This window comes from Liolophura sinensis, chromosome 8, assembly GCF_032854445.1.
Source record: "Liolophura sinensis isolate JHLJ2023 chromosome 8, CUHK_Ljap_v2, whole genome shotgun sequence".
Lineage (NCBI taxonomy): Eukaryota > Metazoa > Mollusca > Polyplacophora > Chitonida > Chitonidae > Liolophura > Liolophura sinensis.
In genome coordinates, this window is record NC_088302.1 from 6,277,134 (window position 1) to 6,304,170 (window position 27,037).

General features: G+C 40.4%; 2 protein-coding genes across 2 annotated transcripts in view; one reads left to right on the forward strand and one right to left on the reverse strand.

Moving 5' to 3' along the window:
- Positions 1 to 10,344: 10,344 nt before the first annotated feature.
- On the forward strand, positions 10,345 to 11,631 carry LOC135472472 (uncharacterized). The gene has a single exon (XM_064751992.1). The coding sequence runs from the start codon at positions 10,345 to 10,347 to the stop codon at positions 11,629 to 11,631; it is 1,287 nt and encodes a 428-aa protein (XP_064608062.1).
- Positions 11,632 to 12,312: 681 nt separating this feature from the next.
- The window catches only part of LOC135472474 (glycine receptor subunit alpha-2-like), a 31,399-nt gene continuing 16,674 nt past the window's right edge, over positions 12,313 to 27,037 (reverse strand). Inside the window, exons 2-8 of the mRNA XM_064751993.1 lie at positions 26,336 to 26,406; positions 22,434 to 22,501; positions 21,392 to 21,618; positions 18,060 to 18,142; positions 17,203 to 17,343; positions 14,598 to 14,986; positions 12,313 to 12,575 (exon numbers count right to left, since the gene is read on the reverse strand). Coding sequence (XP_064608063.1) covers positions 12,411 to 12,575; positions 14,598 to 14,986; positions 17,203 to 17,343; positions 18,060 to 18,142; positions 21,392 to 21,618; positions 22,434 to 22,501; positions 26,336 to 26,406 — 1,144 coding nt within the window. The 3' untranslated portion in view covers positions 12,313 to 12,410. The remainder of the gene's footprint in view (positions 12,576 to 14,597; positions 14,987 to 17,202; positions 17,344 to 18,059; positions 18,143 to 21,391; positions 21,619 to 22,433; positions 22,502 to 26,335; positions 26,407 to 27,037) is intronic.

Here is a 27,037-nt window from a genome sequence, read left to right on the forward strand (position 1 = left end):
TCAATAATGGCAACCCGGTTACAATTAAGTCGTACACAATGGCACACTGACGAATGATTGATGTCCAATCTAGCGGTGAACCACCAAATTCTCTCCACAGCTATAATTCAGTCCTCTGCCCTGTACGAAAACTGGCCTTTTGGGCATCGAAACCTCCTGTCGAATTGGGATAATTGTGCCTTACAGTACAAAGACGATAGACAGTAAAGCTCAGAAAAGAAACGCAAGTATAGTGGGTGACAAAACACTCACTCGGTTCGTGACAGTACAGAAATATACAGCTTACGAAATAACACGAAGGCGGAATTAACTCATCGGATCAAATATTTGGACTTTCCTGATAGGCGAAACTGTATTTGAGGATTACTTAGGCTGTCTGACGACCGCTTTACTTCAGCCAACAAACCCACATATGCGAGCCAGGCTAAAGTCAGATGTTATTACTGCAGAAACTACTTTTAATGGTTAATCCACTAAACGAATCAATCCTTACTATGTCCGATCTTTTTCTTCCACTGAACGGTTTACTAATGATCCGCTAGCGTTGAATTTGACCGCCACGTTGGATATACGAACAGTTGCAATCAAAGCCCAACTGAGATATATATTTTTGTCAACAACTTACATTCAAGCACAGTTACACGATTTGAATACTGATTTCACTCAGTCGCCTAGAAAATATTTTACTTGCTTTCAACACCATTTTAAACTGTTTTCTGTTTCTCTTTGGTTCTCTTTGCATGATATCATTCTATTTTCGTACTTAATATGGTTTTTTGGTAGTTTGTATTAAACGCCAGTTTGGTAACTGGCCTTGCAATTATTGTCCCGGAACATCCATATTGGTGGGCGGTTGATATGCGAATGTCTATTTCGGCATAGACATGAACCCTCGAACCACACACTAGAATATAAACAATTCACAGTTGATTCTAGAAATAACGAGCTATTTACCATACAAAGAAAGCATATGCACAATGACAGTGGTTGCTAGGTTAAAGACCTAACACATGGGTTGACTTAAAACTATAAACAGGCCAAATCTACGAGGATTCTGGGAAGATGATTGGCCATTGGCCCAGTCAGGTCACGTGTTTAACCGTGCGCCCGACTACGCCTTGACGACAGTTTCGTTTCTGGGCCAATTACCCGACTATATAAGCGTAGAAGTAACACATTTTCAAGTCCTATTTAAAACACTTAACACAAATCAGATGTCTGTGTTCGAAGTGTGCCGTGAGAAAATACACTTAAAGTCGTGGATCTCGTTTTGTCGAAATGCTGGCAAAGAGACTTGCTGACATTTGTTGGCTTAAGTAACATTATCTGTCGGGGGGAAAACCTCTGCTATTGTATGTAGATGAAACAAATTCTCCAGAGCCGTGGCATTCAAGCTAACTATCAAAGTGACACGCAAGTTGCCGTTAGCTGTCATATTCCAGTGAACTCTGATCATTAGTTTCGGATAGATTTCAAAGCCCAACCGGCCCTTATTGTGGCAAAGCCCTGCGATCAGTCTGTGCAAAAATCTGAGGGCATATCGCCTGGTCTCTCTTCCAGAGAATATTCAATATTCTATGTATGTGTACAACGACTGGCTCCAATGTGAACTATTAAAGTGCGACTTGTGAGACTTGATTTAAAAAATATGGATTTATTCAACATGCGCACTATATACATTTCATTGAATAACTTTCTGAAAAGTTTGTTGGGAAATATTAAAAACTAGAGAGTTGCCATATATCAGTTGTATTCAGATTTAGTTGACATGCATTCTAAGGATTCCTTCGTCGTCATATGATTGAAAAATTGTTAAGTACGGCATTAAACCCCAAACACTCACTCACTCACTCATATTTAGTTGCTTAAACGGGTTGTTATTCTACTGCGTATGCGAGTAGCCTGGAAATTTAATATTTAGGAACACAAACACGAAAGCAAGAGTGAGTGAGTGAGTGCGTGGGTTCAACGTCGACGACATCAGCTAAGCTGATTCCCCTTTGTAAGGCGTGTGTCCTACCTTCTTCTGTGTTGCATGTAAAACTAAAGGTATGGACTGCGGCCGAAACCATTGGTCTGTAATTTATATAACACAGATTGCAGACTACGAAAAGATAACGTTAACATTTCTGTTTTAGCAAAGCTTCATTCAATAAATTAAACGAAATACTACAGAACATACATCGGAAATATGCAGCCAATGAGGTCCCTTGTTCGAATGCAACTCTGGTTGTGTTGGGTGCAGCTTTAAGTCAGGCTTTTTGGTGGTGGGCGGTCAGGTACCTGGGCTTTGACTGAGTGGGGGCACCCTGGTTGTGCCTCACTATAAACCTGTAAGCCAAAAATTCTTGTTCGTAGTATTAACTATCAGTCAATGAATACATCATAGGTATACTGTGGTACGAGTTGAACGGAGGGAAATGATTTGCCAAACCAGCTAGCTTATCGCCTCATAATCTTTCTTTCCTTACAGAAGTACGATGTATTCCCATGACCAGGCCCCAGATGTGAATATTACCGGTATATTGACGTTACAGGATGCGCTAATGGGTGCTTCAGAGCTAATGATGAATATTTGATATTCAAGTAATACCCAAAGTCTGCCGTTTTTATGATGGTGTCTACTGCCTTATAGGAGATATACCAACGTTCGTGGAGATAGACCAAGGCGTGTAGAGAGATATACCATCGTGTGTGGATGTGGTAAGGTGATATTTGCTAAAAATCCGGACTATGGCAGACCTATCGCCTGCTACCTGACACAATTTTTGACTGAAGAAGCCATTTCCCTTGTTGGTTTATTACAGCCTAATCCATGCACATACCCATCAGAAGACATTTGTACACTGGAGGATTACAGAACATCAGAAAGTCAGATGCGATGGTCACAGAAATCCCAATCTACCAAGGGACAAACATGTAGGGGAAGATTAATTATGCGTATAACTGAAAAAGCTCAGAACACAAATTAACGTTACCAATCTGTATTTATTTATTTGAATGTTTTTATGCAGCACTGAAGAAAATATTTAGCGATGAGATATGGAACCAGTAATATACCACCGGTTGCCTGAAAGGCCTTCGTAGGCACACTAGTCGGATCTGGTTTGGAACAACCAGGTTCATGGGCCAAAGATATTGTAAAATAAAAACATGTTATGACATATGAGAATATATTCTACATGGTATATTATCAGACAAGACGCATACGATCGGACAAATATCGGGTTTGAGGTATTCACTGTTCACAATCTATCCTTGGTGAAAGAAAGCAGATTACGTTGCTTCTGTTCCGCTGTGTAAAGTTAGCGGGAGACCACTTGCTTTCTGTAAATGATGTGCATAGCCCTATGTCACGCACGAGAAAGTTCGTCAGTACCACAGTTCAGTGGTTATCCCAGGGCAGTCAGGTGTTCTGTCCACATAAAATAGGAGTAACACAACATATGCACACTGTCTGAAGATGGTGTTAAACGTCAATGAAATGTATGGCTGGAGGTGCTAGCCGGCTACATCACAGAACTGCTTTAATAATACCAAGCTGCATAAGGGGAAAGGTATCGCATGGAATAAGAATGTTCACTTATCACGGTATTCAAGAGAGAAACACCATCGCAATTGTTTCCCTTGCAGAGGAATCAAGGATGCTCTGGTAATAGAATGAATGAGACCAAAATAACAGCCAACCGACATTTACCTGGACTGCTGCATAAGCTGACCGCTGGAGGCTTGATGTGCTCTTCTATGCACCAACGTAATGCATGTGTGAGAGACACAAGAAAGTTTTATTTCGGAAAACGACATGGTGGTGAAAATAAGCAAATAGAACACCACGAAACGGGAAATACCATGTGAAAACCCACATTCACAATAAAGTGCACTGCAAATGTGTAGCATACGCAATAAAATTTACACAATTCTGTTGATATGACAGCGTTTGAGCAACGTTCAATCAATGCCCAAATAGATATGACCTATCACATTTTCATAAACATTGCATTCATTGGGAACGCCGAAACAGATTTTCGCGACCTTGTCTGTGTACATCTCTCTCTGTACAAGAATGAAGCAAATCGTACTATAATATACATCATGTCATGGTACTACAGTGTCATGTGTGTATACAAGTTTGAACTTACAAAGTAACAGGTAATTATACAATCGGTAAACTCTGTCAAACCCTGTCTTGGTTTATGAATTAGGTAAGCTTTTAATCCCTGTGAGGCTCTTTGACATACCCTAGTCCAGAAATTCAGTCTGTTAATTTAGGATAAAGAAGATCTAAAAATATGTATGTTGCTTGGGTTGGGACATCTGTAGTCCTAGGTTGGTCAAACGTTAGGCTTGGCAACATTTTGTTTAGCCATGGATGACCCCAACCCAACGTCCGAGCGCGCTCCATTTAGAAAGTTACCTGTCCTTGTCAGATCTGTTCTGGCTGTCAGTACAGCGGCATGCCTTAAGTACCAGAAAGGAATCTTGGGCTCATGCGGCTTAGGTAATAAACGAGTGGCACGTTGTTTGCAATAAATCGACAGACGAAAAGATAAGTGTGTGCAAACTTCATGCCCGGGAGTAATATTTGATGGGCAATTTCTGTCCCAAAAGCCATGACAACTGCCATGATAACGGCATTACGTGTTTGGGGTCCACCTTAGCCGAGCAAATTGTTGCCAATCCTTACGTCAGAGTAATCACGTGCTAAGACGACTTTCAGTGTCAGTGTCAGAGTCAGTGTCAGAAATTGTTAACATTGTTCGCTCCTAATGTCGTCGTGTGGTCGTGTATCATTCATACTCTACTCTTTCTACCAGCTGAAAAATAAAGCTGCATTCTCCCTTGAAACGGCACGATGGCCCAATTTTCAATGACAATCAAATGATCGAACAGCCACAGAAAGCAGGAAAATCCTTACAGAAATTCAAAATATCATTGGACGGTTGAGTCAAGTGATTCAATTTAAACTCGTTCAGCGTGTGACTGATTCGGCTTGTGAGCTTTCTTCCACTATAACGTGGGCGGCGGCCGATAACAATGAAAGAAAACAGATAACAAAAATGGACGTTATTGAAATAAAAAGCTTTTTAGAGAGGTGGTCTGGAATATTCGGCGCATTTGACAAAAAATAACCTTGTGTGCTTGCTGGCCTGTCTTTGACGCTGCCGATCAACACTAAGTCGAGATCACAGCAACAGCCGATGAACCAGTTAATTTAAAACGTCTGAAGGCTTTAACGTTGTTGAAGCTCTAATTTCGACATGCCTTATCGACATGCAACCTACTGCCAACGAGCGTAATTTACTCAGGGAAATCGCTTTCTCCAGCTGGTAGGTAAACATTTTTCGTGAAACAACCAAGCGGCCTGGAAGCGGCTGAAATAATCTGGGTAAAATATTATGAGATAGTGTATACCAGCCTGTATATGATCGTATGGATATGCGTGTTTAACGAAACTACAAGAAAAAACGTGACCCTTGATGTCTTTTCCTCCTCGTTATGGGTAAGTTTATTCATCTAGAAAAAATGTTGTCGTAAAATATCCGTCCAGTTAGGAAGAACAAATAGGCCTTAGATCAAAGGCCTGCATGAAATCCTGGATACTCCTTTGTCTTTCGTTTATACACATATCTCCGATGACAACTTAATTTTCGGGATTTTGACGTAAACCATTATGTCGCTCATTATTACAATGATGCTTACCCTATGGTACTGAGACATGTCAGTTTCCGTTAGTTTGGGCCTGTCATACGGTAAGCCTGTGGCCTCCAAATAGACTTGACCGAAAAACTGTCTGTGAATTTAAGACCCTGTAGTCACAGATTTCGATTACTTGGCAAATATGAGCCTTGGTTTCGTGCTCGTCTATGCCATGACAGCTAATTACAGAGAGTCCGTATAAGGACGTGACGCGTCATTCATGTGGTAAGGTAAGATACATCAATGTAACAATGCCTCTACCACCACGGATAACTCCTCGCGCCTTTGTTAGAGATTGATAAGGACAGCGGCTGGTGATAATTACTCTGTGTAATTTTGTTGAAGTCACGCACTGGATCCAGTATGTCCCTTTTTTGGGATTCCGCATTTGTTTCAGTTTACTATTCACCAGCCGCGTTTAAAATTGGTCAATTCGACGAGAATACGTGACTGAGTGAGTCCTGTTTCTTGTAATGAGTTGGGCATACCTCACCTCCCTGGTGTACATATATAATTACTTAAAAGATTATTAATGAGTGAGCATAACATCCAAGACACCTTCATGGAATTTTAGTGTGGTATGTTGTTCTGTGTAAACCATCGAATCATAACGCAGGCTCTACAAATGTTGATCTTTCATGTACGTTCAAAATAAGTAAATACTTTAAAGTAAAACACACATCTTGAAATAAAAGCCCAGTTGGTATTTGTTACAGTTTGTACAACGGTCAACTTTGCATAAATTCCAGACGAGTTACATGACATAGTACAGTCACTGTAAGGTGACATTCTTTTACGGGACTTTTTTTATTGCCCAGCTCTGAGCAGCGTGACTACCTAATCAGGTCTACCAAAACCCTGTACATTCCCTTTTTTCTTAGCTTATTGTTTCTTGGTTTCACGCATTGGTGCTTATTGTTATAAAAGACTATGTCTTTACTGTACTCTACTGGTGATTTCTGATGCCCCAATTACCAATGTCATTTTGTAAAACAAAGCCTTCCATCCAAAGGTTAATACTCTGACAGTGCACATTTTGTATGGCAAAAAAGAACTTTATTCCTCAAACGACAAAATTGTTGGAATAAGCAACATCATGTATGCTATGAAATTAATCAGAATATAAAAGGGCTACTACAATGTACACGAACTGGAAATTATAGCAGTCAAATATACAACAGCGGTAAAACATTTGTGTATCTTTAAAACTGGAAGTTACAAAATGTTGCCTTCCACAACGCATCTTCCAGAACTACAACAACGGTAAAGCCTTCAGACGTTTTAAATTAACTGGTTCATCGGTTGTTGTTGTGATCTCGACTAAGTGTCGATTGACACCATCAAAACCAGGCCGGCAAATGCACAATCTTATCTTTCAACAATTGCGCCGAATTTGCCAGAACAACTTTCCTTTTTTGCGAAATGCATAAGAATTCGAAGAAAGTGTTAGATACAAAAAAGAGTACTTTGTAAAAACGTTTTCGTTATCAACATTCGTCACCTTATGACACGTCGGTGAATTTATAACATTCCTTTTCTCCGAACATCATAAGGTGTTCAACATGTAGGGGTCATTAACAACCGATGATACCAGTTATATACCTGATCTCATCTACAATTCCGTAATTGAATTCATATGGGGTTCATGAGGATCTAAGTTCCACGAAAGGTTGTGAGAAAAAAAGGTCTGCAGTCGAGCTCTATTTACTGCGACGAATCACTTTTCATGTGGTGAGGCAGCTACTTTAGCATGACCATTCTGACGTGCCTGATAAGGAAATGTTGATTTCAGGCTTGCCCATGTTTACACGGAAATAGCGTCTTCGAGTTGCCCTTTGATGGTGTTCTAAATTGTACATGATTACACGGAAATCGGCCTTGGGGTTTGCCGTTGCTGATGCTCTGTACTGTCGAAATGATTACATAGGGCCTGCTTGATCTCACACCGACTAGCTGATCGGCGAACACCTTTACTCGGTTTGCCCCGGCGAAGTCACTTGATTTGACGGAAGGCTAGCTGATTGCGCCGGTTTGGCGGGACCAAATGAAGTCTTAATATTTCACGGTACTTTTCTCTCTGTGCTCAAAGCGAAATTCTACAAGGTGAATATTTGGAGGCCTATTATCGCTCCAAACTTTGAATGTTTTAGTTTATTTACTAAATCGACGGAAACAAGGCAAAACGCGGGGTCAGTTTATTTAACTGTAAGTGATCACATGACCGGGGCGCGGTGATAAAGATTCTAGATGGTATTTCAGTTGGCATTAACCCATTATTCCAGATTTTTGGCTCGAACTAGAAATGCCGTGTGGCCGAGCCAAGACATACAGTCGTAATTAATTTCTTTTCAGCCGAGACGAAAGCTACACAATCAGACTTGGCGTGTTGATAAAAAACACTTAAGTCTCGGAAATTGATTACGATAAATGCCACTGATTTTCTATTATAGACATAATAAACCTCACGAAAAGCCCAAGGCCGGTGACTACGTTCTCATGGTAATTGTTTCAGGCGAGCCAAGGAACGAGCACTGAGGTTAAGCTGATCGCGGATATTTTTTCTTTGAACTTTCCAGTGCGATTCCAATTTACAGTTCACATTCCACGTACAAAAATTGTTGCCCTGTCATGAATAAAAGATAGCTTTGATTTTCTTTATCCTTCCACGGTGATGTCAATTTACACTTCACATGATTCAAATCGTTGGTTGGACATGAAAAAATCAGCCACCTAGGAAAAAGTCAAGCCACAATTCTACTTGTCACTAAGGTACGAAATCCTTTGTAAAAGTGTAAACCTTTCATATAAATAGAGAACGGTGTGGAATAGAACTGGTCGTTAGTCTACTTCCATTTCTGAGTCCACAAAAACACAAGCCAGGGGCCGCGGAACAGGGGGGGCTGGGGGGGGGGGGGCTGAAGCCCCCCCACTTTTTCCTAACCAAATGTTTTTTAAAAATGTCCACAAACATTCCAAGTTCAATGAAATTAAAATTTAGTTGCGGCATTATTATTGATCTGATATTTTACGGGACCAGGGCCACATAGTCAGTACTGTACCGTAACGTTTAACATGACTCCATTTTCCATGGGGGCTTTGCGTCGCGATCTGATAAACAGTGGGATTGCAGAGGTACCGGATTTCGATACCGGTACGTTAAGACAACAACACCAATCACTCTTTATCTCTCTTTTGAGCTTTAGTTTTCACGGAAGTAAACTATAAAGTTGGCATCATAACATGCAGGCCTCGCTCTTTTAACAGACAGCGTAACACTGATGTTGCCATTTATCTAGTTTGAACTGTTTTTGTGCAAATTAATAAGCATTTTACCGGATGTATAGATGGCGCTGCAGGTCAAACCCCAAAAATACCTAGTGAAGTGTTCTGAGCCAAGGTGAACTTCAGAGGCGTTCCGGCAGCTATATGGTTGTATTACCCATACATGCAGCTTTGACGTAGTCTATGTCAGGTCTATAGATAGACTGAGTGTCTCAGTGTCGCTTTCAAAAACGCACCAACATTTAAATATGTCACAAAACACAGGAGCAAAAAAAAAAGCGAAGCTTACAGCCTGATATAGCTTCTTTTTTCGCCTCAAAATCACAGCTTGTTGACGAAATTCCGACACTCGCTGATGATGAGAGCCAGCCATGTACCTCACACGGGCAAACTGCGGAGAAGACCGAGTCCACTACGGCCGGTGAGCTTTCAGAAACAACACCTGCCACCCAAAAATCTGGTCCTAATGCCGATAGTCCCCATTCGTTGGATGGTATGGCTATGCGTGAGCCAGTCTCTACTTCGCCTAACCAGCCGTCAAATTTTAATTTCCCAAACAGGATATTCGGGAAACAGCAGCGATCTTTTCAACCTCAGTGGTTCAAAGCCTTTTCTTGGCTGCATTATCTGGAATATAATGACACTGTATTATGTCACACTTGTGTCACTGCTGACGAGCAGCGCAAACTTGGTAACGCCAAAAATGCCGAGAAGGCATTTCTCATAAATGGATTTTCCAACTGGAAAAAAGCCCTTGAAAAATTCCGTGATCATCAGAAATCCCAGTGCCACAAACTAGCTGTTCAGAGCGTTGAGTTACCACAACAATGTGGAGATATCGGAGAGCGGTTGGATACTGCACTAGCAGCTGAAAAAAAGTGGAACCGCTCCATTTTAGTGAAGATTTTAGAGAACCTTAGGCTGATGGGGAGACAGGGGCTTTCACTGCAAGGCAGCACAGACGAAGACTCCAATTTTATACAGATTTTGAAACCCTTCTATGACCCATCTATTTTGAAATGGTTAGAAAAAAAAACTGGCAAATATACCTCCCATGATATCCAAAATGAGTTACTCAAAATCATGGCCAACATCATAGTGAAAGATATTGCAACATCGATAAAGTCTGCTGGATTTTTCGCTATTCTCTCAGATGAATGCACAGATATATCAAACAAGGAGCAATTAACAGTCTGTCTGAGGTGGATTGACAAAGCCTTAGAGCCACATGAAGACTTTGTCGGGTTTTACCACATCCCTAACATAAACGCAGACACTATTGTCGGCGCTATTAAAGACACCTTAACAAGACTGGATCTGTCTCTCAATAACTGCAGGGGGTAGTGCTACGATGCTGGGGGACCTATGGCCGGGTGGAAAAATGGTGTGGCTGCTCAAATCAAGGCTCAATCAGTGAATGCACATTTCACTCACTGTCATGGGCACGCACTTAGTTTGGCCGTAAAGGATACAACTAGTGGCTGCAAGCTGCTACGCGATGCCATGGACACAACCAGAGAAATCTGTAAACTAATAAATCTTTCTCCTAAACGCCAGGAAAAACTGGAACAACTCAAGGCCGAGATGCAACTGGACACACCTGGGCTCAAAGTTTTGTGTCCAACTAGATGGACAATCCGAGCTGAAAGTTACAAACGCATCCTAGAAAACTATGATGCGCTTCAGTTAGAATGGGATGAATGTTTGGAGGGCAAACTAGATTCTGAAATGCGAGCCAGAATAATAGGCGTGAAGGCTCAAATGGAGAGTTTTGATTATTTTTTTGCATTGAACTTGGGACAGAGGATATACAGTCATACTGACAATTTGTCCAAAACATTGCAGCAGGGCAAACTCTCGGCAGTAGATGGTCAGCGTAACGCAGAGCTTGTCGCTAGTGTTCTACAGAATATGAGAACTGATGACAATTTCAGTGCATTCTACGCTGTTGTCAACAGCAAAGCTACTGAGCACGAAATAGCTAAACCATCGCTACCAAGAAACCGGTCGGCCCCACGTAGATTTGAAGTTGGTGAAGGGGAAGCAACGTTTCCCAGAACATGCGAAGATCGATACCGCAGGATATATTTTGAAGCGATTGACCTCTCTGTTAATGCTATCAAAAGCCGCTTTGAGCAGCCAGGGTTCAAGGCCTATGCAGAGATGGAGAGTCTGCTCATGAATTGCCTAAACGGAGAGGACTATGCGGCAGAGTTGGCTTTCGTTGAGAGTGAGTATAGTGGCGATATTGACCTCTTCCAATTTGAGTCCCAGCTGACACTGTTCAAGGCAATGTTGCCAAATGAGACTTACGCCTGTTTTCGAGATATCTACTCAGCTTATATTCAACTCAGCCTGGGGAATAAATGTTTGGTTTCAGAAGTTGAAGTTTTGATGAGACTCATTTTGGTCAATCCAGCCACCGATGCTGTGGGTGAAAGATCCTTTTCTGCAGCCCGTCGCTTAAAGAGCTGGCTTAGATCGTCGATGAACCAGTGTCGATTCAACAATTTGGCAATTCTGACTGTCCACAAGGAGCGCACTGATGCCATAGATTTAGTATCCGTAGCTAATCAGTTCAGCTCCTTAAATGAGAATCGAGTAGCCACTTTTGGAACCTTCAAAAAGGAAGACTTTGACAGAGCTCATTAGGCCTAGATCTGCTGCGTAACCCAGATGAGAATGGCGACTTTGAATTGTGACTCTAGTTTTAGGCTGTTATGGTGCTTGTTTTGGAGGAAACTCACAATATCAGCATGCTTGTCACTTAAGCTGTTCTCAGCACTTGCATATTTACCATTGAAATTCTTCAATCTCTATTTAGCGAATATACAGAACTGCCGTTTAAAAAGTTACCGTATATACCGATTAGTCATTACAACCTTGTTGTGATGGTTGCTTGGTCGAATTAGGGTTTCCGTGTATTCAGCAATCTATTTCTGTCCTATATGATGGCGGGGAGACATTAGCCACTTTGTTGTTACCACCACAGGAGTTGTTACCTCAGAGATATAGTCTCAGCGGTATATTCAAGTTACTGCCAACGTTAATGTTTGTAATAGTCGTTTTAATCAATCTTAAAGAAAGATTAAGATCCGAAATTTTGTAGTTCCTTAATTGTTTTCAAAATCCAACAACACCATTGGTGTTTCAAGTTATTGCAATCAAGTCACTTTTCTCGCTCATTCATCCTTCCCTTTTTAGCGCCGTAAATCGCCGAAATCGCGTCTCCGGTCATCTAGGGTTTCAGAGCTTCCGGGGCCTAGGCGGCCCCTGGACCCTCGCCTGTAGGGCAGGGATAATCGTCCCGGGCCTGCAGTTAGCCCCCCCACTTCTCAAATCGCTCCGCGGGCCCTGCAAGCCAGATGGAATAAAGGTACATACATGTATTCATGAATACAAATGCAAATTACAGCATCAGGTTCGTTTTCCTAAAACTTCGTGTAAAATATCCAGTAAACAGCACAGAATAAGCCATAGGCGACAGGGAAAAACACTCGAGAGAGTTTGTCCAATGTTCGCGCCTGTTTGATTCCTTTGATATCCCAGGACCAGTTCATAGTATTCGGCTGCCTGGCACGATGATTTTCCTCGACCTGAAAGGGAATTTCATTCACATATTATTGTCGGTAATTTACTGTAAATCAGTAGTGTGATTGCATTACATGCTTTTAAAAGGAACGGTAAACTAGACAGTCAAATGTGGAGTAAATTCATGTGACCTTATGGTGTTTTCACACACTGTTTTTGGTCGATATGCATTCGGAAACACACTGAATGTATTTCATTCAAAACATTTTCTGGATTTTCTGTCTTTTATTATTATTATTATTATTATCTGTTGTTTATTTTCACCTGAAATTTCAATTTAAAATATAGTTATAAATACGTAAGATAACGAGGGTGTAAATCTGTGATATCACACACCAGTTGACAGCCACATATAGCTCAGTGAGCATAGAAACATGTTTACATCAATGCATCGAAATGTCTAATAATAATTTGGTAAAATCTCAACCGAATTCCGTAACGCTTTTTGTGTTGTCTTTATGTACATATTGGTTCATAAGTTAAAATTGGATAAACGGAGATACAACTTAATAGCGGAGACCAAAACTGCCATTTGTCCAGACCTGTGCACAGGCTTTGTATATGTTCAAACGTTATAACTACACACACAAACCAGTGACGTTCAATGTGACTTTACATTTTGATGTTTGCCAGTTACATGGGTGAAACAGCTGCTTTTATCGATGTCCGATGTACTCAAACCATCAGTCCCACCAAAATAATCCAAGTGAAAACGTCCTGAGTATGACCGTAATAACCAATCACAACAGGGATCCGGATGTCCGAAATACCCCACCTCCATCCCCAGCATTTCCAAAATCAGCGTAGGCCTTAAGAAAAACCATTATTGTACTAATCACTTAAATAAGGGTCATACGACTGTCATTAAGATAAAGAAACATCAAATTTACGTGATACCAAATTTGTATTCTAAGTTTCATAAAATTCGGTGCCGGACAAAATCTGAATATGTGAAGAGGCAGTGCTGCGAAAAGATTTGAATGGGGTTAATTATCATCTTATTTGAGAATACAAGGAGTCCTAACATAATGTTACCGTGAAGTCACAACTAGGTGCAGAATAAAGTCACAGCAGTGAGTACGCCGTGTTACCGTAGTCTGGAGTCACAACTTGGGGCAATACTCCAAGTTGGAGAACACGGTCCCAATAGTCAGAACGCAGCGTTATCGTGAAATCACACATTAATGCCGAATAATGCGAGAGTAGTCAGAACATAGTGTTACCGTGGTCTGAAGTCACACCTCAGTGCGAAAAGTCCACAGCAGTCAGTACGCCGTGTTACCGTAGTCTGGAGTCACAACTTGGGGAAATACTCCAAGTTGGGGAATACGGTCCCAGTAGGCAACACAGCGTTACCGTGAATTCATACATTAATGCAGACTAATGCGAGACCAGTCAGAACATAGTGTTAATGTGGTCTGAAGTCGCACATTAATGCAGAATAATGCAAGAGCAGTCAGAACATAGTGTTACCGTGGTCTGAAGTCACACCTCAGTGCGGAATAAAGTCACAGCAGTCAATACGCCGTGTTACCGTAGTCTGGAGTCACAACTTGGGGGAATACTCCAAGTTGGGGAATACGGTCCCAGTAGACAGAACGCAGTGTTACCGTGAACTCACAGCTCAGTGCAGAATAAGGTCACAGCAGTCAAAACGTAGTGTTACCGTGGTAGTGTTCCTGGCATCGGCACTAATTTCATATTGATTAGTTTACTGAAAAAAGTGTGGTTAAATATTCAGAGTGTCAATTTGGATTTATGCGCCTTATTTTAGCGTATATCATTGTGAAGGCATTTTCCTCAGCCCAAGCTTTTTGTGGATTTATTTCATCCACGTGCGTAGTAGTAATAAATTGATACAGCGCACAACTTTATGGGCCATATTTTTATGGAATGATTTGTATGTTATATGTTAAGATTTATTTCGCATTATTCTGTCTATTTCTGACTAGACGCCTTGGGGTTATTGCCTTTGTTTCCCCCCTCCGTCAGAAATAATACAAGAGAGGAGATATTGTTTTCCTCACCATGATAATTGTTTCATTAGCTGGTGCGTACTGTCTGTCTGGGGATCTAACAGAAGACGCGTTCTTCTTTTCTCGCCGGGATAAAACGTTCACCAGAGCAAATTCGAGTAAGGCCGAGAAGACAAAGATCATACAGATGGCCATCCAGACGTCTATGGCTTTCACATAGGAGACTCTGGGCAGGGACACCCCTGCTGAGGACTTCTGTGTCGTCATGGTAAGCACCGTGAGAATGCCGAGCGAGATGCGGGCGGGCACAGCCTCGATGGTTAGCCAGAAGGACACCCAGGACAATGATACAATCAGGATGCTAGGAATGTACAGCTGGATCATGTAATACCCTATTTGCCTCTCCATGTAGAAGTTCACTTGGATACAACTGAAATCTCCTGTGGAAAAGAAAACAACTCAGAATTAGTTTTATGTCAAGTTGTTAAACCAATTTCAATGTGCAACACTTCCCGCATAGAGTAATACTGGCCTTAGTCTTTTGTTCATTCCTGCTTCCTCTCCGGCCGTACGTGGGAAGGTCTCCAGCAGCCTACGCATGGTCGTAGGTTTTACCCGGGTTTTGCCCAGTTTCCTCCCACCCTTATGCTAACTGCCGACGATTAAGTAAAATATTCTGGAGTACAGCGATCACCACCAATCTCATAAATAAATAAAGTCAACGGCACTTTGAGGAGAAAAGGCGCAACTGACTGAGAGGGATTCACACCAAAAATTAACATTTGTTGTGAGTTTTTCACTGTAAATTGAAATTCCATGTGTTCATAGACGTCTACGGAAATTGTAATGACAAGTTACACCCCAAGGGATAAACCGACACCCAAATAATGCCGCTGTTAGTAGTAACAGCGGCATTATTTGGGTGTCGGTTTATCCCTTGTAGGGTGTATCAATAATTCACCATTATAATACTGGTCTCATCGCCAATGCAGATGCAAGTAGAGTATTAGTCATTACAATACTGATCATTTATTCCATTAAAGGATTAGTGTGCAGATAAATAAATATTATCTAAAATAATATTGGAAAAAAGTACTGCAATGTGAGTAATGTGGCATTAAAATCGCTAGTTAATGAGGCGGGCTTATGTATTTTCCTCCAACACTCCGTAGTCTCCACAGAATGACGTTAAGTCGAACCATTACGAGCTGTTAGAGCTTCGCCATTTAGTTCAGTGATAACAAGCCACACAAGTCATAAGCATACCGAATTTCCACTAAATGGTTTGCTGTTCTGCATATGGTTGTGAAAAAAGCTCGTCGAACAACCCTGGAATTAATTTTTTTCTCAAGTTCCCAGACGATTTGGGCGCCAGGAAAGCGAGGATTCACAGCACAACACGGAAGGGTTTTATATCCACCAAACACAGCCAAATCTTTGTCGGGCTGACAGGAGTTGGGAGGGAGCTAAATGTTAACGGCAGGGAGAAAAAAATTAAGCTTTAAATATATGTATATAAACACAGGCGATATGGCTTGGGATGTAAAACAAAGCGGAAGTTCAATCGGCATTAGTTCGATTAATCTTCGGTATGCCGGTGAAGTCAAAGAAACGTAGATACAAACACGTGATGGTTTCCAATGAGTGTCACTTTGATACTCGCTATCCTGTTTGCTGTGTCTCTCCTGTGCAAAACAACGCAATGGCCGTTTGGCAGCTACGGTAATGCTAGCGGTTTCTGACCGGCCATAGATGACGAATAAAAACTGAAAACAATCCCAAACTAATCCTGTTGCTTGACTGTGTTGTTCAAGAATTAGTGACTGGGGTAGAAATACTGGTTGTTGATTATAATTACTCAGGAATGGTGCGAAAACAAGTGGCATCTCTTTGAAAACTGCTCAGGGTGGCCGCGAAAGCAATCTTACATAGTGATAATCCATCCCCCATTGTTTTAATCTCTGATGTGGAAAAGAAGAGGATCTAAGCGACCCTTTATAATACCTGTTTGACGTGCTTAAGTAATTCCGACCATAATATATCTAGGAAAATGAAATAGTTGTAAGATTTTGTTCAGTATTGGCTTGATTAAATGCACGAAAATTAATTCCCGCTAACCCAATTTTGAAGAAAATCCACTCGGAAAATAGAATATATAGACGAAATGTAGACCTTCAGTGTAACACAGGATAAAGCTATAGATCACCGCTTCGTATTGCCATTGTGGTTGGAAATTCCGGGACAAAGATCAAGTTCAAAGATCTGAAAGCTCAAAATCTAAAGACTGACCAGAGATGTCAGTGTCATAAATCAGAACTTGAACATCGTCCACGAGGGGTTCAAATTGACACAACACTATATTTGCTTCTGTGTAGCTAGAATTCATCTCAAAAATGACATCGTTTTGATACGCATTACCAGGTTATATAAACCAACTAGACCTGGGTTGACCTTCTATGACGTCACCCGCTGAGCTTCGCAGGGCGGCCGACTGGAGAACTGTTTTTGGTGGATTTAAAGTCATAATTATGTTTCTAAGAGGCCCTCCTGGTAACATACTGTTAAACATATTATACTCTTTATACTTAAAACCAGCAGCTTAATCTTGAGACTAATCCTTTAAGCTATCTCTTGGCCCCGGCTGAGCCGTCATTACCTTCGTCAGAACTCGTCGTTTCATTTTCACACTGTCCAGCTTCGAGGTTTGTCAGACGAAATTGCGGCAGCTCAAATGATTTGGCCTCCACAGGATTTTCATTCCGCCAGTGGAAATTGACAATTTTTTTCGTGTACGCAACTGTAAAGTATGACATATGCATACGCAATCAAGCAGAGCATTCGTTAGCCTAGATCGGGTCACATAATGTAAAGTAAGTAGTAATGAGTAGTTACTCCTGATCAATTACGCTTTACCAAGCATTATCGTACATGCAACGAAACAGTACAGCAATGCATGATCTGCATTTTGGTTTGAAGATATGAGGTCGACAAAAATGAAAGGATTATACATCATAGCTACAACATCACCAGTTGCCCTTGTAGTTCTTTCTAGTTTTGGTCTGGTTGCATTGTTTCAATTTTCCCGTTTAATAAGTGTGACAACAACACAGCACTTTGATTAAGTCTAGATCAGAGATTTAATATAAAGAGAACTGCATTTTATCTATCCAGCTGTGCTATAAGGACAGCACACAGAATATACATCAACAGGTAAAAATAACCTCACTCATGTAAATTGACAAAAGACAGGTTTTCACTATGCGCAGACTGTAACACGCACTGTTCCTCTAGTTTTAATCTGCATGCCTTTGTATTACTTGTTACATTAACACTCGCGTACCTATCAACGTCGAAATAAAGAAAAACGGTTTGGCCTTTTTGTCGTAAAATGTCTCAGATATGTGTGGGCGTTCTAACTTGATATTTTGTCTCATTTCAGGTTATTTATTCCACCTTTTAAACGGAGGATGCATCAACCGGAAACAGACGTTAAATGAAAAACAATGTTCTTACAACTCTTCAACTGAAGTGAACACTTCTGACTGTCCAGCGGAAATTTCTGTAAGTTCATTGGACATGCAGCAGTGAGTGACACCCTGAAATGAAGAGGGGAAAAATGTAATGTTATTCACTTTCGTAAACCCCGGGAGGTCGACATATGCACTTGACTACAATGCTGGAGCGGAAGCAATTGAGAAGAAACTCTCGTCGCAGTGGTGGATTGCTTGAAGACCTGTTGAAAATATAGCCCGTTTAAACAAATTCTGGGCTTCCTGCGCCCACGACTAAACTCTTCTCGTTGTGGAATGACCGAGCGTCGTCCAGATTCGTATCATACCTGTTGAAGACTGCAGTTCCGTGTAATGGTCCGCAGCAGTTACTAAGCGTGGGGCCCGTGAAAACCAAAATGTATCGGGATGTCAAAAACCCTTGTTAATATAAAACTAGACCTTTCACGCGGAATGAGTTTTTAAATTTTAAATAAGAATATGTATGAAAGTTCTCAAAATCAATGACTCTGTTGTCCTCTAATATCGTAAGGGGCATTTACTGGCTATGAGATATGAGCTACGTGATTTGTTCTCTTTACGAGAACGACACTAAAGCCTAGGACTTCCTGTGGCGAGGGACGAGCTGTTTATACCAAATCCATTAAAGAGAAAAAGTATAATAAGTATGTATGGAATGCGCTTCCCCTATTTATATCACTCATACACCGCCTTTTATGATATCGATTCACTGGCTTCACACACTTGGGGATTGTATGCGATTTACACTGAACCTTAATGGTTTGCAATTTCGTTTTCCCTAAAGATACTGAGCCTTTCAAACTCTTCACACCATTATTATTAGTGTGTCCTAACATCCTATTGCAATGTGGGTTTCTGGCGTTGCATTTCTTTTTCAACTATAGCGATAAGGGACATCGGATTAACTATGCAATGCGGTGTGGTCGTTTTCAGCAGGAATGTCGCTTCAGAAAACGATATGGCCAACATGTCTTTACTTTTTTATTTTATAACGGCCAAATCCAGTAAAGGCAGTGCACTGGAAAACTCGTCTGCTACTACATCTACACCTACATCAAGTCTTCTTAATTTTCCTCGTGAATTATGTGGTTTTAACCTGCAGACATCATTTATGACTTTTTAAAGTAGAAATCGGGTTTACAGTTTCCGAGTTTTGATCTCATTAAGGAACAAAGGAGCATTGCTCTCGGCGGAAACCTACGCTTATATTTCTTAATCGACTGCATAAATAAAAAAAAAAGATTTCAGATATTAGTCTTTAAAGTATGAAACAATGAATATGCATGTATTAATTAGGGATATTTGTATTGTGAAAAGCCACTAGATCGTTTAACCATTCTTTGAGAATAATTAAATCAGGAACGGGTCGTGGCCAAGTGACTTTTACATTGTCCCTTTAATTTACAGGGAGCACGAGGTAGAAGTCCATTCTAAGCCTGGCAAATTGAACTTGTGGGTAATCCAACTGGTACGTGTTATACATTACACAGTGCGCACCGAGCTCCTTTTGGCAGAGATCTTAGTATCTTTTATGAATTAATACTGCTGTGATGCAAGAAATGTAAGTTCTTGTAAAAAAGACGCCTTCGTTGATGCAAAACTCTGAGTCTAAGGTTATAAAATTATTGCTGTGCTTAACTCAGACTCAAACCTACAAAACGAGTGTTATGAGGAATGCATCTGAAACTCTTCCGTTAGGAGAGGTGAAAATCTTGCACAATCAGACATCCTACTAAAGTATAATTTTGTAATTTTGTTTTTCTTTAATTTCAGACACCAAAAAGCATTAATTCATCTAATTCAACTTAACAGGAGAAATAATTTTTCATGTTAAGTTTAATGAAACATTTACAGAAATGTACGTGTATAAAATGCACATGAAAATGAGTTTTAAAAACAAAGAAAAAGCAACAACAACAACGCTATTGTGCCACATGTGCTTTGCTGCGAGTTTTAGGTAAACAGCTGAAGACAAGTTACTGCATCTACTATAAATGTATTTGGTGATGTGGCATCGCTTCAACAAACATACTTTAGAACTCTGGAGACATTGGGTAAGTCTACGATTCCGAGCAAATCTTAGATCTTGTGCATTTGTTATGCTCGTTGGAGCACAATATTTGACTTAACTCAGACTACACGTTTTTACGGCCTTCATTTCTTGGGTACGAGGCTGAAGTTATGTTAGTTTTGAGGTTGGTTGGTAATGTGCCCAGCTTAGCTGCCTCACCAACTGCTGTGAATCGTTGTTACGTGCACCAACCTGAAACTCGTTCTTGTCACCCGAATTCATATCACTTTAATATGCGAGAAAAATAATGTCGCAATTAACATAAATATAATCGACACATCCAATCAAACAGCATCCGTTTCTTCGCAAGCCGCAATTTTCGAGTCACGTGTCTCCGTAGCTTACGTAGACTCGATGGTTTTTCCCAAAACTAAGATCATGTATTCCCCATAATAGTCACTTAGAGATCCTTTATTAGGATCATTACTAAAACAAAAAGTTAATCCTAAAACTCACAACCAAGTTAATTGCCCTTTTAAGGGTCTAGTTTTTGGTTTCAATCCAAATCTTTCCCTACAAGTTAGCGAAGTCTGGCTTGCTATTAAAACGATGGGAGAATTTGTGTTAATTGTGGCGTTATGGTCTTTATTATTTACGACCAGCTGAGCTTGATACGAATGAAACAAATCTCAAATCCAGACTTGAGCTGAAGTCTGAGACGTAGTGATTTCGCAGCGACAGCCACGCAAAACCCCTCTTTTGTAGCACAAATTTAATGTTTGTAACACGCTTTAATGTGGAGATAAACACCGACGGAATATGACGGAAACCATTTCATGGAGTTTCCTCTATTGTCATAAAAATCTGCACTGAGTCGGAGCCCAAGCCCGAGTGTCACGGGCATTGAACTATACAAATCCACCACGTATTGTCACAAAATCCTGGAAGGCAAGAAAAACTTTCACTGCATTGCAGAACATATGTAATCAAGGCCATCGTTCAGAAACGACTTCCATAAGAGAATTTTCAATGCCTGTTTTTTTATTTAATCGACTGATGTGTTTTTTGTGATTGAAAAATAGTCCACTTTTACGATGGCAGCAAGGTGTTGTGAAAAGAAACCAGACAAATCCCTGGGGACACCCATGACTCTATGCCGTTTGCACTCATATCACTTGTATCATTTTGCACTCTATCACTTATACTCATAAGTGAGCATTGGTGAGAGCTGGAACTTTAACTACCTCCGTACCCATTTATAATAACAGCCTTGTTCCTTAAAGGAGCAGACCTATCTGACTTACCTGGATTTATACCTCACAAATCCCTTGTTGCTGATATGCATCATTATATTAGGCACGGTCACGTCGTGAAATATTGCCCTCTTTTCGTTAGCGAAGTACAGATCAGGTATCCAAACACTATTTATCATCTTTGAGTCCAATTCGATCACGGATATGCCGATTAGACTGTGGAAGCGCAAGCGGCGATCGTACCATTCTTGTGTTATTATGAAATTTGATGTGAAGTCCTGCAGAGAAAGACAATAATCGAAAGTTCATGGAATTCATCATGCACACCAACACACTCTTAAAACTAAAATGCCGTACAGTACTTTAATAATGTTAGACGCAGTGATTTGGCAGTGGTGGAGGGGAAAAGCATGTATAACGTTAGGTTAACGCCTTGAGAAGAATTGTGCAAAACCCTAAAGATAATGCTAAAATCTAACAGATTAGATTACATCAGAACTGTTAGTAAAGTCCTGTAATATAAAATTTCATAACGACTTGCAAACAGTCCTTAAACGGCTTAATATTTGATGATGTTGGCATATTTTTACACATGTAACCTGTTTAACACTCCATTTTAAGAGTACATGTCACCAAAAGAAATTTCTGTGCCACTGCACCACTTTGTTTGATGTCAGATTATTTTTCTTTCTAGAAAAATAGGGACAAAATGAAACCATCCAGGAGAACTCTAACCAGCTAAGTCGAAATAAACAGTTGCTCATGAATTAGTTATAAGTTCTTCCAAGTGTTAACAGCCTCCTTTCTCACTGGCCGGTACTAAGCACCTTCAACACCAACGTCTACAAGCTGGCAGTCTGCACTTAACATCTAACGGCATCGTCTTCTTAACTGCCATCTATAGGCCAGATATTGTGTTCTGTTTTCCAGCTACATGTCGGATATCAATGTGTTTTCCACTTGTACTAGGGCACTAAAGTTGCTTTTGGATCTAAACTGGTTACAGTTACAGTGGGACATAAATGGCACCTTGAGGATTGCCAAACGACTTACCAACGAGACATTACAACGAGTTCATTTGTAACAAACTTACCATTGATGTTTCGTCCACTGAGTCAATACTGTCCATAACCAGGCGAACGGTCACATTGGTGGGTTTGTCTGCAATAAATAAAACAATATAGGTTAATTTACATATAGTGGCTGAGGTCTGCTATACAGTGTATTTTTTTGTCTTTGGGTGACCAACACCAAAAGAAATGTTTGCATCTCTGAAAATATTATTGGAAATTCGAAAAGGTGAAATACCGGCCAGTTGTCAGAATGTTGCATCGTGCGAGATGACATGCAAGAACGTCATCTCTGTCCCAAAATAGTTCACATTGGAGCATTTCCCTTGTCTTGCTTAAATATTTGATGTATCATTTATTATAAACGACTCTCCCCGGATGATTATGAGTCCATAAATCTATTTACCTGGTAAAGTTTATTAGCCGAAGCCAAGTAACTTAGAGTTAAATAAAAACCCCTAGCCTTCTTGGCCAACAATATTTCTAGAAAACAAATAACCATAGGACGCGCGGTACTACCTTAAATAGCCCTAAACCATGTGTTTCTTCACAAAGTCATGTGTTACTGAGTAAGCTCACAAGTCCCAAGGCGAGCACAAAATGACGCATTAGTTTGGTAGATAGCTTGAATAAATGATTGACCTACTCTACACTGCCTTGTACAAATTAGTTTAAAAGAAATTCGATAGGTCAAGGCCGGTAATCCTTTGATAGATGGACGTAGAATCTCATTAAACACTTGCTGGTCGAAGTACTATTCATCACTTGTGATCGTGCTACAAGTGGAATGTTTTCTCTGTGTTGTACCAAGCTAGGAGCAACTTGCATACCTTAGGCTACTTGATTGTACCACACACCTAAAAGTTCATCGTTAAGAAAGGATCATTTGCTTTAAATGCGAGGGGGCGTGCAAATTGCTACTATTTGTGCATTTACATGAACATTTAGAACAAAAAACTGCCTGAGGTAAACTGTATTTCCCCCGTTATGCGTGACCATTTGCCAGCTATCACACTGTCATCGCTGCACTGGTCTTACCCTCTATGCTGCACCACTTTAATTATATTACATCACATAAACAGGCTTAGAGACACGTCTAACCTTGAGTTTCAGCATTGAAAATACCATTCCTTCTACGAGTTTCTGTTTACCTACAAGCTGGAAATAGCGACACACCTTTCAGGAACCAAAATCTCCAGGCCGAAGGCCATTTGTTCTTCATACTGCGTTTTACACACAAATCGCAACAGTACAACACAGATGTATGTGGGTATCAACAGCAATGTATTTATTTTATTTTGACTGGTGTTTTATGCCGTACTCAAGAATATTTTCACGACGTACGCCAGCATTATGGTGGGTGGACCTTCCTTGCTAACAGGCCTTCATGCGTACGACCTCAGAAGCCTCATAAACTCGACATTGAATTCCGGGCCACCCCCCAAGGGTAATATAAACGGGCAGGTGTCAATATTCAATACTAAAACAATCTGACTATTCATTAACTGTCTACTGATGCTTAATGCATATATTTTCCACCGCCAGTGCAGAAAAAAGTCCCTGTGTTTGCACATTTGGGTAAATAAGCAGGTAAGTGGTTCAAATGAGCTTCTTCGCTATCCCTATCGTAGACCATGTGCCAGATAGTGGGATCATTCTTTTAAAAGAAACAATATTTCTCTGACTAAAACCAAGAAAGCTTTATAGAAGTTCTGATCATTTTCCCCAGATGAAAAGTTTTCGGCCATTTAATAATGAAATAAAGTTGTCCATTGTAGTGACCGGAATGAAAAGTGTAATTTGAAATGCAATAATATCACGGATTGTCTGGGTTCAGTTGCTTTAAACCACCAAGCAACATTCAGAGGGAAAAAATACATTCCCAGGAAAGTACTAACTTATTTGAGATAAGGGTAAAGTTCGACCCATTGCATGCGGAAAGTAGGCCAGGCGATGGCCATACATCGAGGACTGTCATGCAGCCTTTTGCTTTCTTAGAAGTACATTTCAGCCAGGCGCTAGTCTTCAGATAGAATAGTGAGAGAGTGGCAGCGTATAGTTAGGAGGTATTCAATATACGTAGCTTGCTAAACAATGTCCTGAATCATCTCTTCTACATATTATACATGTAGTATACATGCACTATACATGCAGGTAAGATTTACACTGGAATGTGTCTGTGAGACACAGATTTACCGTTGTTTGTAATTCAAATGTAACACCAGTCTTCCTCAATAATGTAGTAGAATTTCCTTTAATGCAAACACAAATATAGTTAAGACTCTATCTCTTTAGCCATTCACACCGTATGTCGAATATACTATGCTCAATAATGTTTTGTTATTTTGAGTAATGTAAACCAATATTTACTAAATAAATAAATAAATAAATATATAATAATAAAAGGAACAATTTCTGTAATGGAAATTAGACGAATCAACTTTACTCAGCAACATGGTACTCTGATCTGTAGAAATAGGTATAATGTTCTGTTTGATATCTCACACAGACATATCACACAAAGACTTTGTATTTCTGTATGTAATACTTACTGTATGTACCAGACTTAAATACATGTGCTGTTATGGACTTCCTAAACACTATATTTTACTGTTGTTAAGTGTAATATAAACGGCATCAGGGATTGACGCATTTTACAATAGTTGGTGAAGGCACAAGTTAACACAGCCACGGTGCTAGGTTGTAAAGGATTCCTGGTCGACTTGCATCGTTCTCCATTCACATGACAACTAACAACTCAGAGGAAGGATCTTAGCCGCTCCGTCGCTGAAATAGTGCTGAACCCTAACGCTCCAATCCAAAGTTCATTCATTAAAGTAAATCAAATAACTAGGGCAGTTTATGTACATACTGGCCGATGATAGCCATCGGGGTAAAACGCCTAACTACCAATTCAATAAATAAAACATCACCGGCTTTGTAATAAGATAAACGGTTGAAAGAGGTAAATAAGAAGGAGTTTTTATGTGGGGAGAAAGCATAAGAAAGAAGCTTGTCAGGTTTCTACAAATCGCCGTATTTCGACTGCTCTTGATGATATTAAGTGGCAGCGGTGCAGAATCATGCTAATGTAACGTGTGGCCAGTGTTCACGGTATAAGATTTCATGGATACTAAGCTGAATTAACACAGTGGGGAGATCAAACTGGTCAATTCCATCAAAATAGAAAATATTTAAATGTCATATTCAGTTTAAATTTTAGCATTGATTAAACCCTGATGTGTGTCTTTTTACTTTGTAAGAAGGAGATGCATACGGGAAATGGAGGAAAACTAGACATCTGTCTGACGCATGCTTCTGTACGGATGTTTCTGTGCAAAAAAGCTCTGCAGTAGAAAGAATTCAACATTATTATTTATTTATTACTGTATTGATGTCTAGTAGTTATGTGTACGCAGCTATCAGTACATTTATCATCCACTGTTGGCAAATGTGTCGTTTGCAAAAAATGCATAGTGTAATTTTGTAGTTGGATCAAAAACGCATAAAGGATGATCTGAAGTGCTTCGGTTGTGATTCCGTGCATCAAGCGTTTTGCGATCTTCCGTAATAAAACGATGGTAACACTAGCACATACAGTTGTGCCAGACAAACGAAAGAAAACGAGGGTTTATCAGTAGACTCACGCCCTCTTGTTTTGCCGGTTTACAGCATATATCCACAACACATTTCAAGCCTACAGGAGTGTGTGGATACTGCACCTGTTTGCGTGAAACCCGATCATCTTCCCAGCAGTTTACACACGGCTTTGTACCACCGACCGGTCTACGCAGCGTTTTACATATTCTAGAAAGACACAGACATCTGAATAAGTAATAAGCTATGGCACTGCAGCCATGGCAAATACTTTGCCACCTCCGGCCATAGTAATTTTGCCAAGTAAACCTTTGCCAATAATACTTACGTTTTTCGAAACCGGGGTAAATCCTGTTGTCATAACTCTGAGCCTCCAAAACCGTCTGAAGGAACGCAGCGCTGTTAAAGGGAAAGAAACAGAAAAGTAAATCGCATTTCGTGAAATGGCGTGTCCAAAGGAATTTGTCATATATGAATATAGAAAGAAAATGAAATCGGCCCACAAAGTAATCACACACCTGTCATTTCTTAACATGGTCGATAATATACCAAGCTGAGTGATGCACATTTAAGTTGACTTCACATACTTAGCGATGACATGAACGCGGCTCACCTTATGGGATGGGCGGATAATGGCATGCTGGAGATTTAGTTGTCGGAGATTTGATCTGTATCGTTAACTGTGTTTGTTTGGAAGAACACCCTTAAGAAAATTTATCTTCCCTATGGTATGCCTTGCGTCTAACAATTCATCATTTCACTATGTCACAATACTGGGAGGATGTATAATTTTTAAGGCGCACATAGGAAATAAACTTTTTGAACAAAACACAAAAAAATGTTACTTTTAATGTAAAATAATATCTCTTCAACGCACGGTATCGCATACCGTAGCTAACGAGCAGGGAAGCGCCATTTCGTGACGTTAGTTTTGTGAACCCACCACCAATGTTGCTATGGCGTATGACTCGAAACTAACAAGGCGGTAAGGCGCCTCTGGAGCAGAGCATGGTCACGGCATAAATCCGTT

Coding starts and splice junctions, on each gene's coding strand:
- LOC135472472 (XM_064751992.1), top strand. CDS start 10,345: ATGGCCGGGTGGAAAAATGGTGTGGCTGCTCAAATCAAGGCTCAATCA.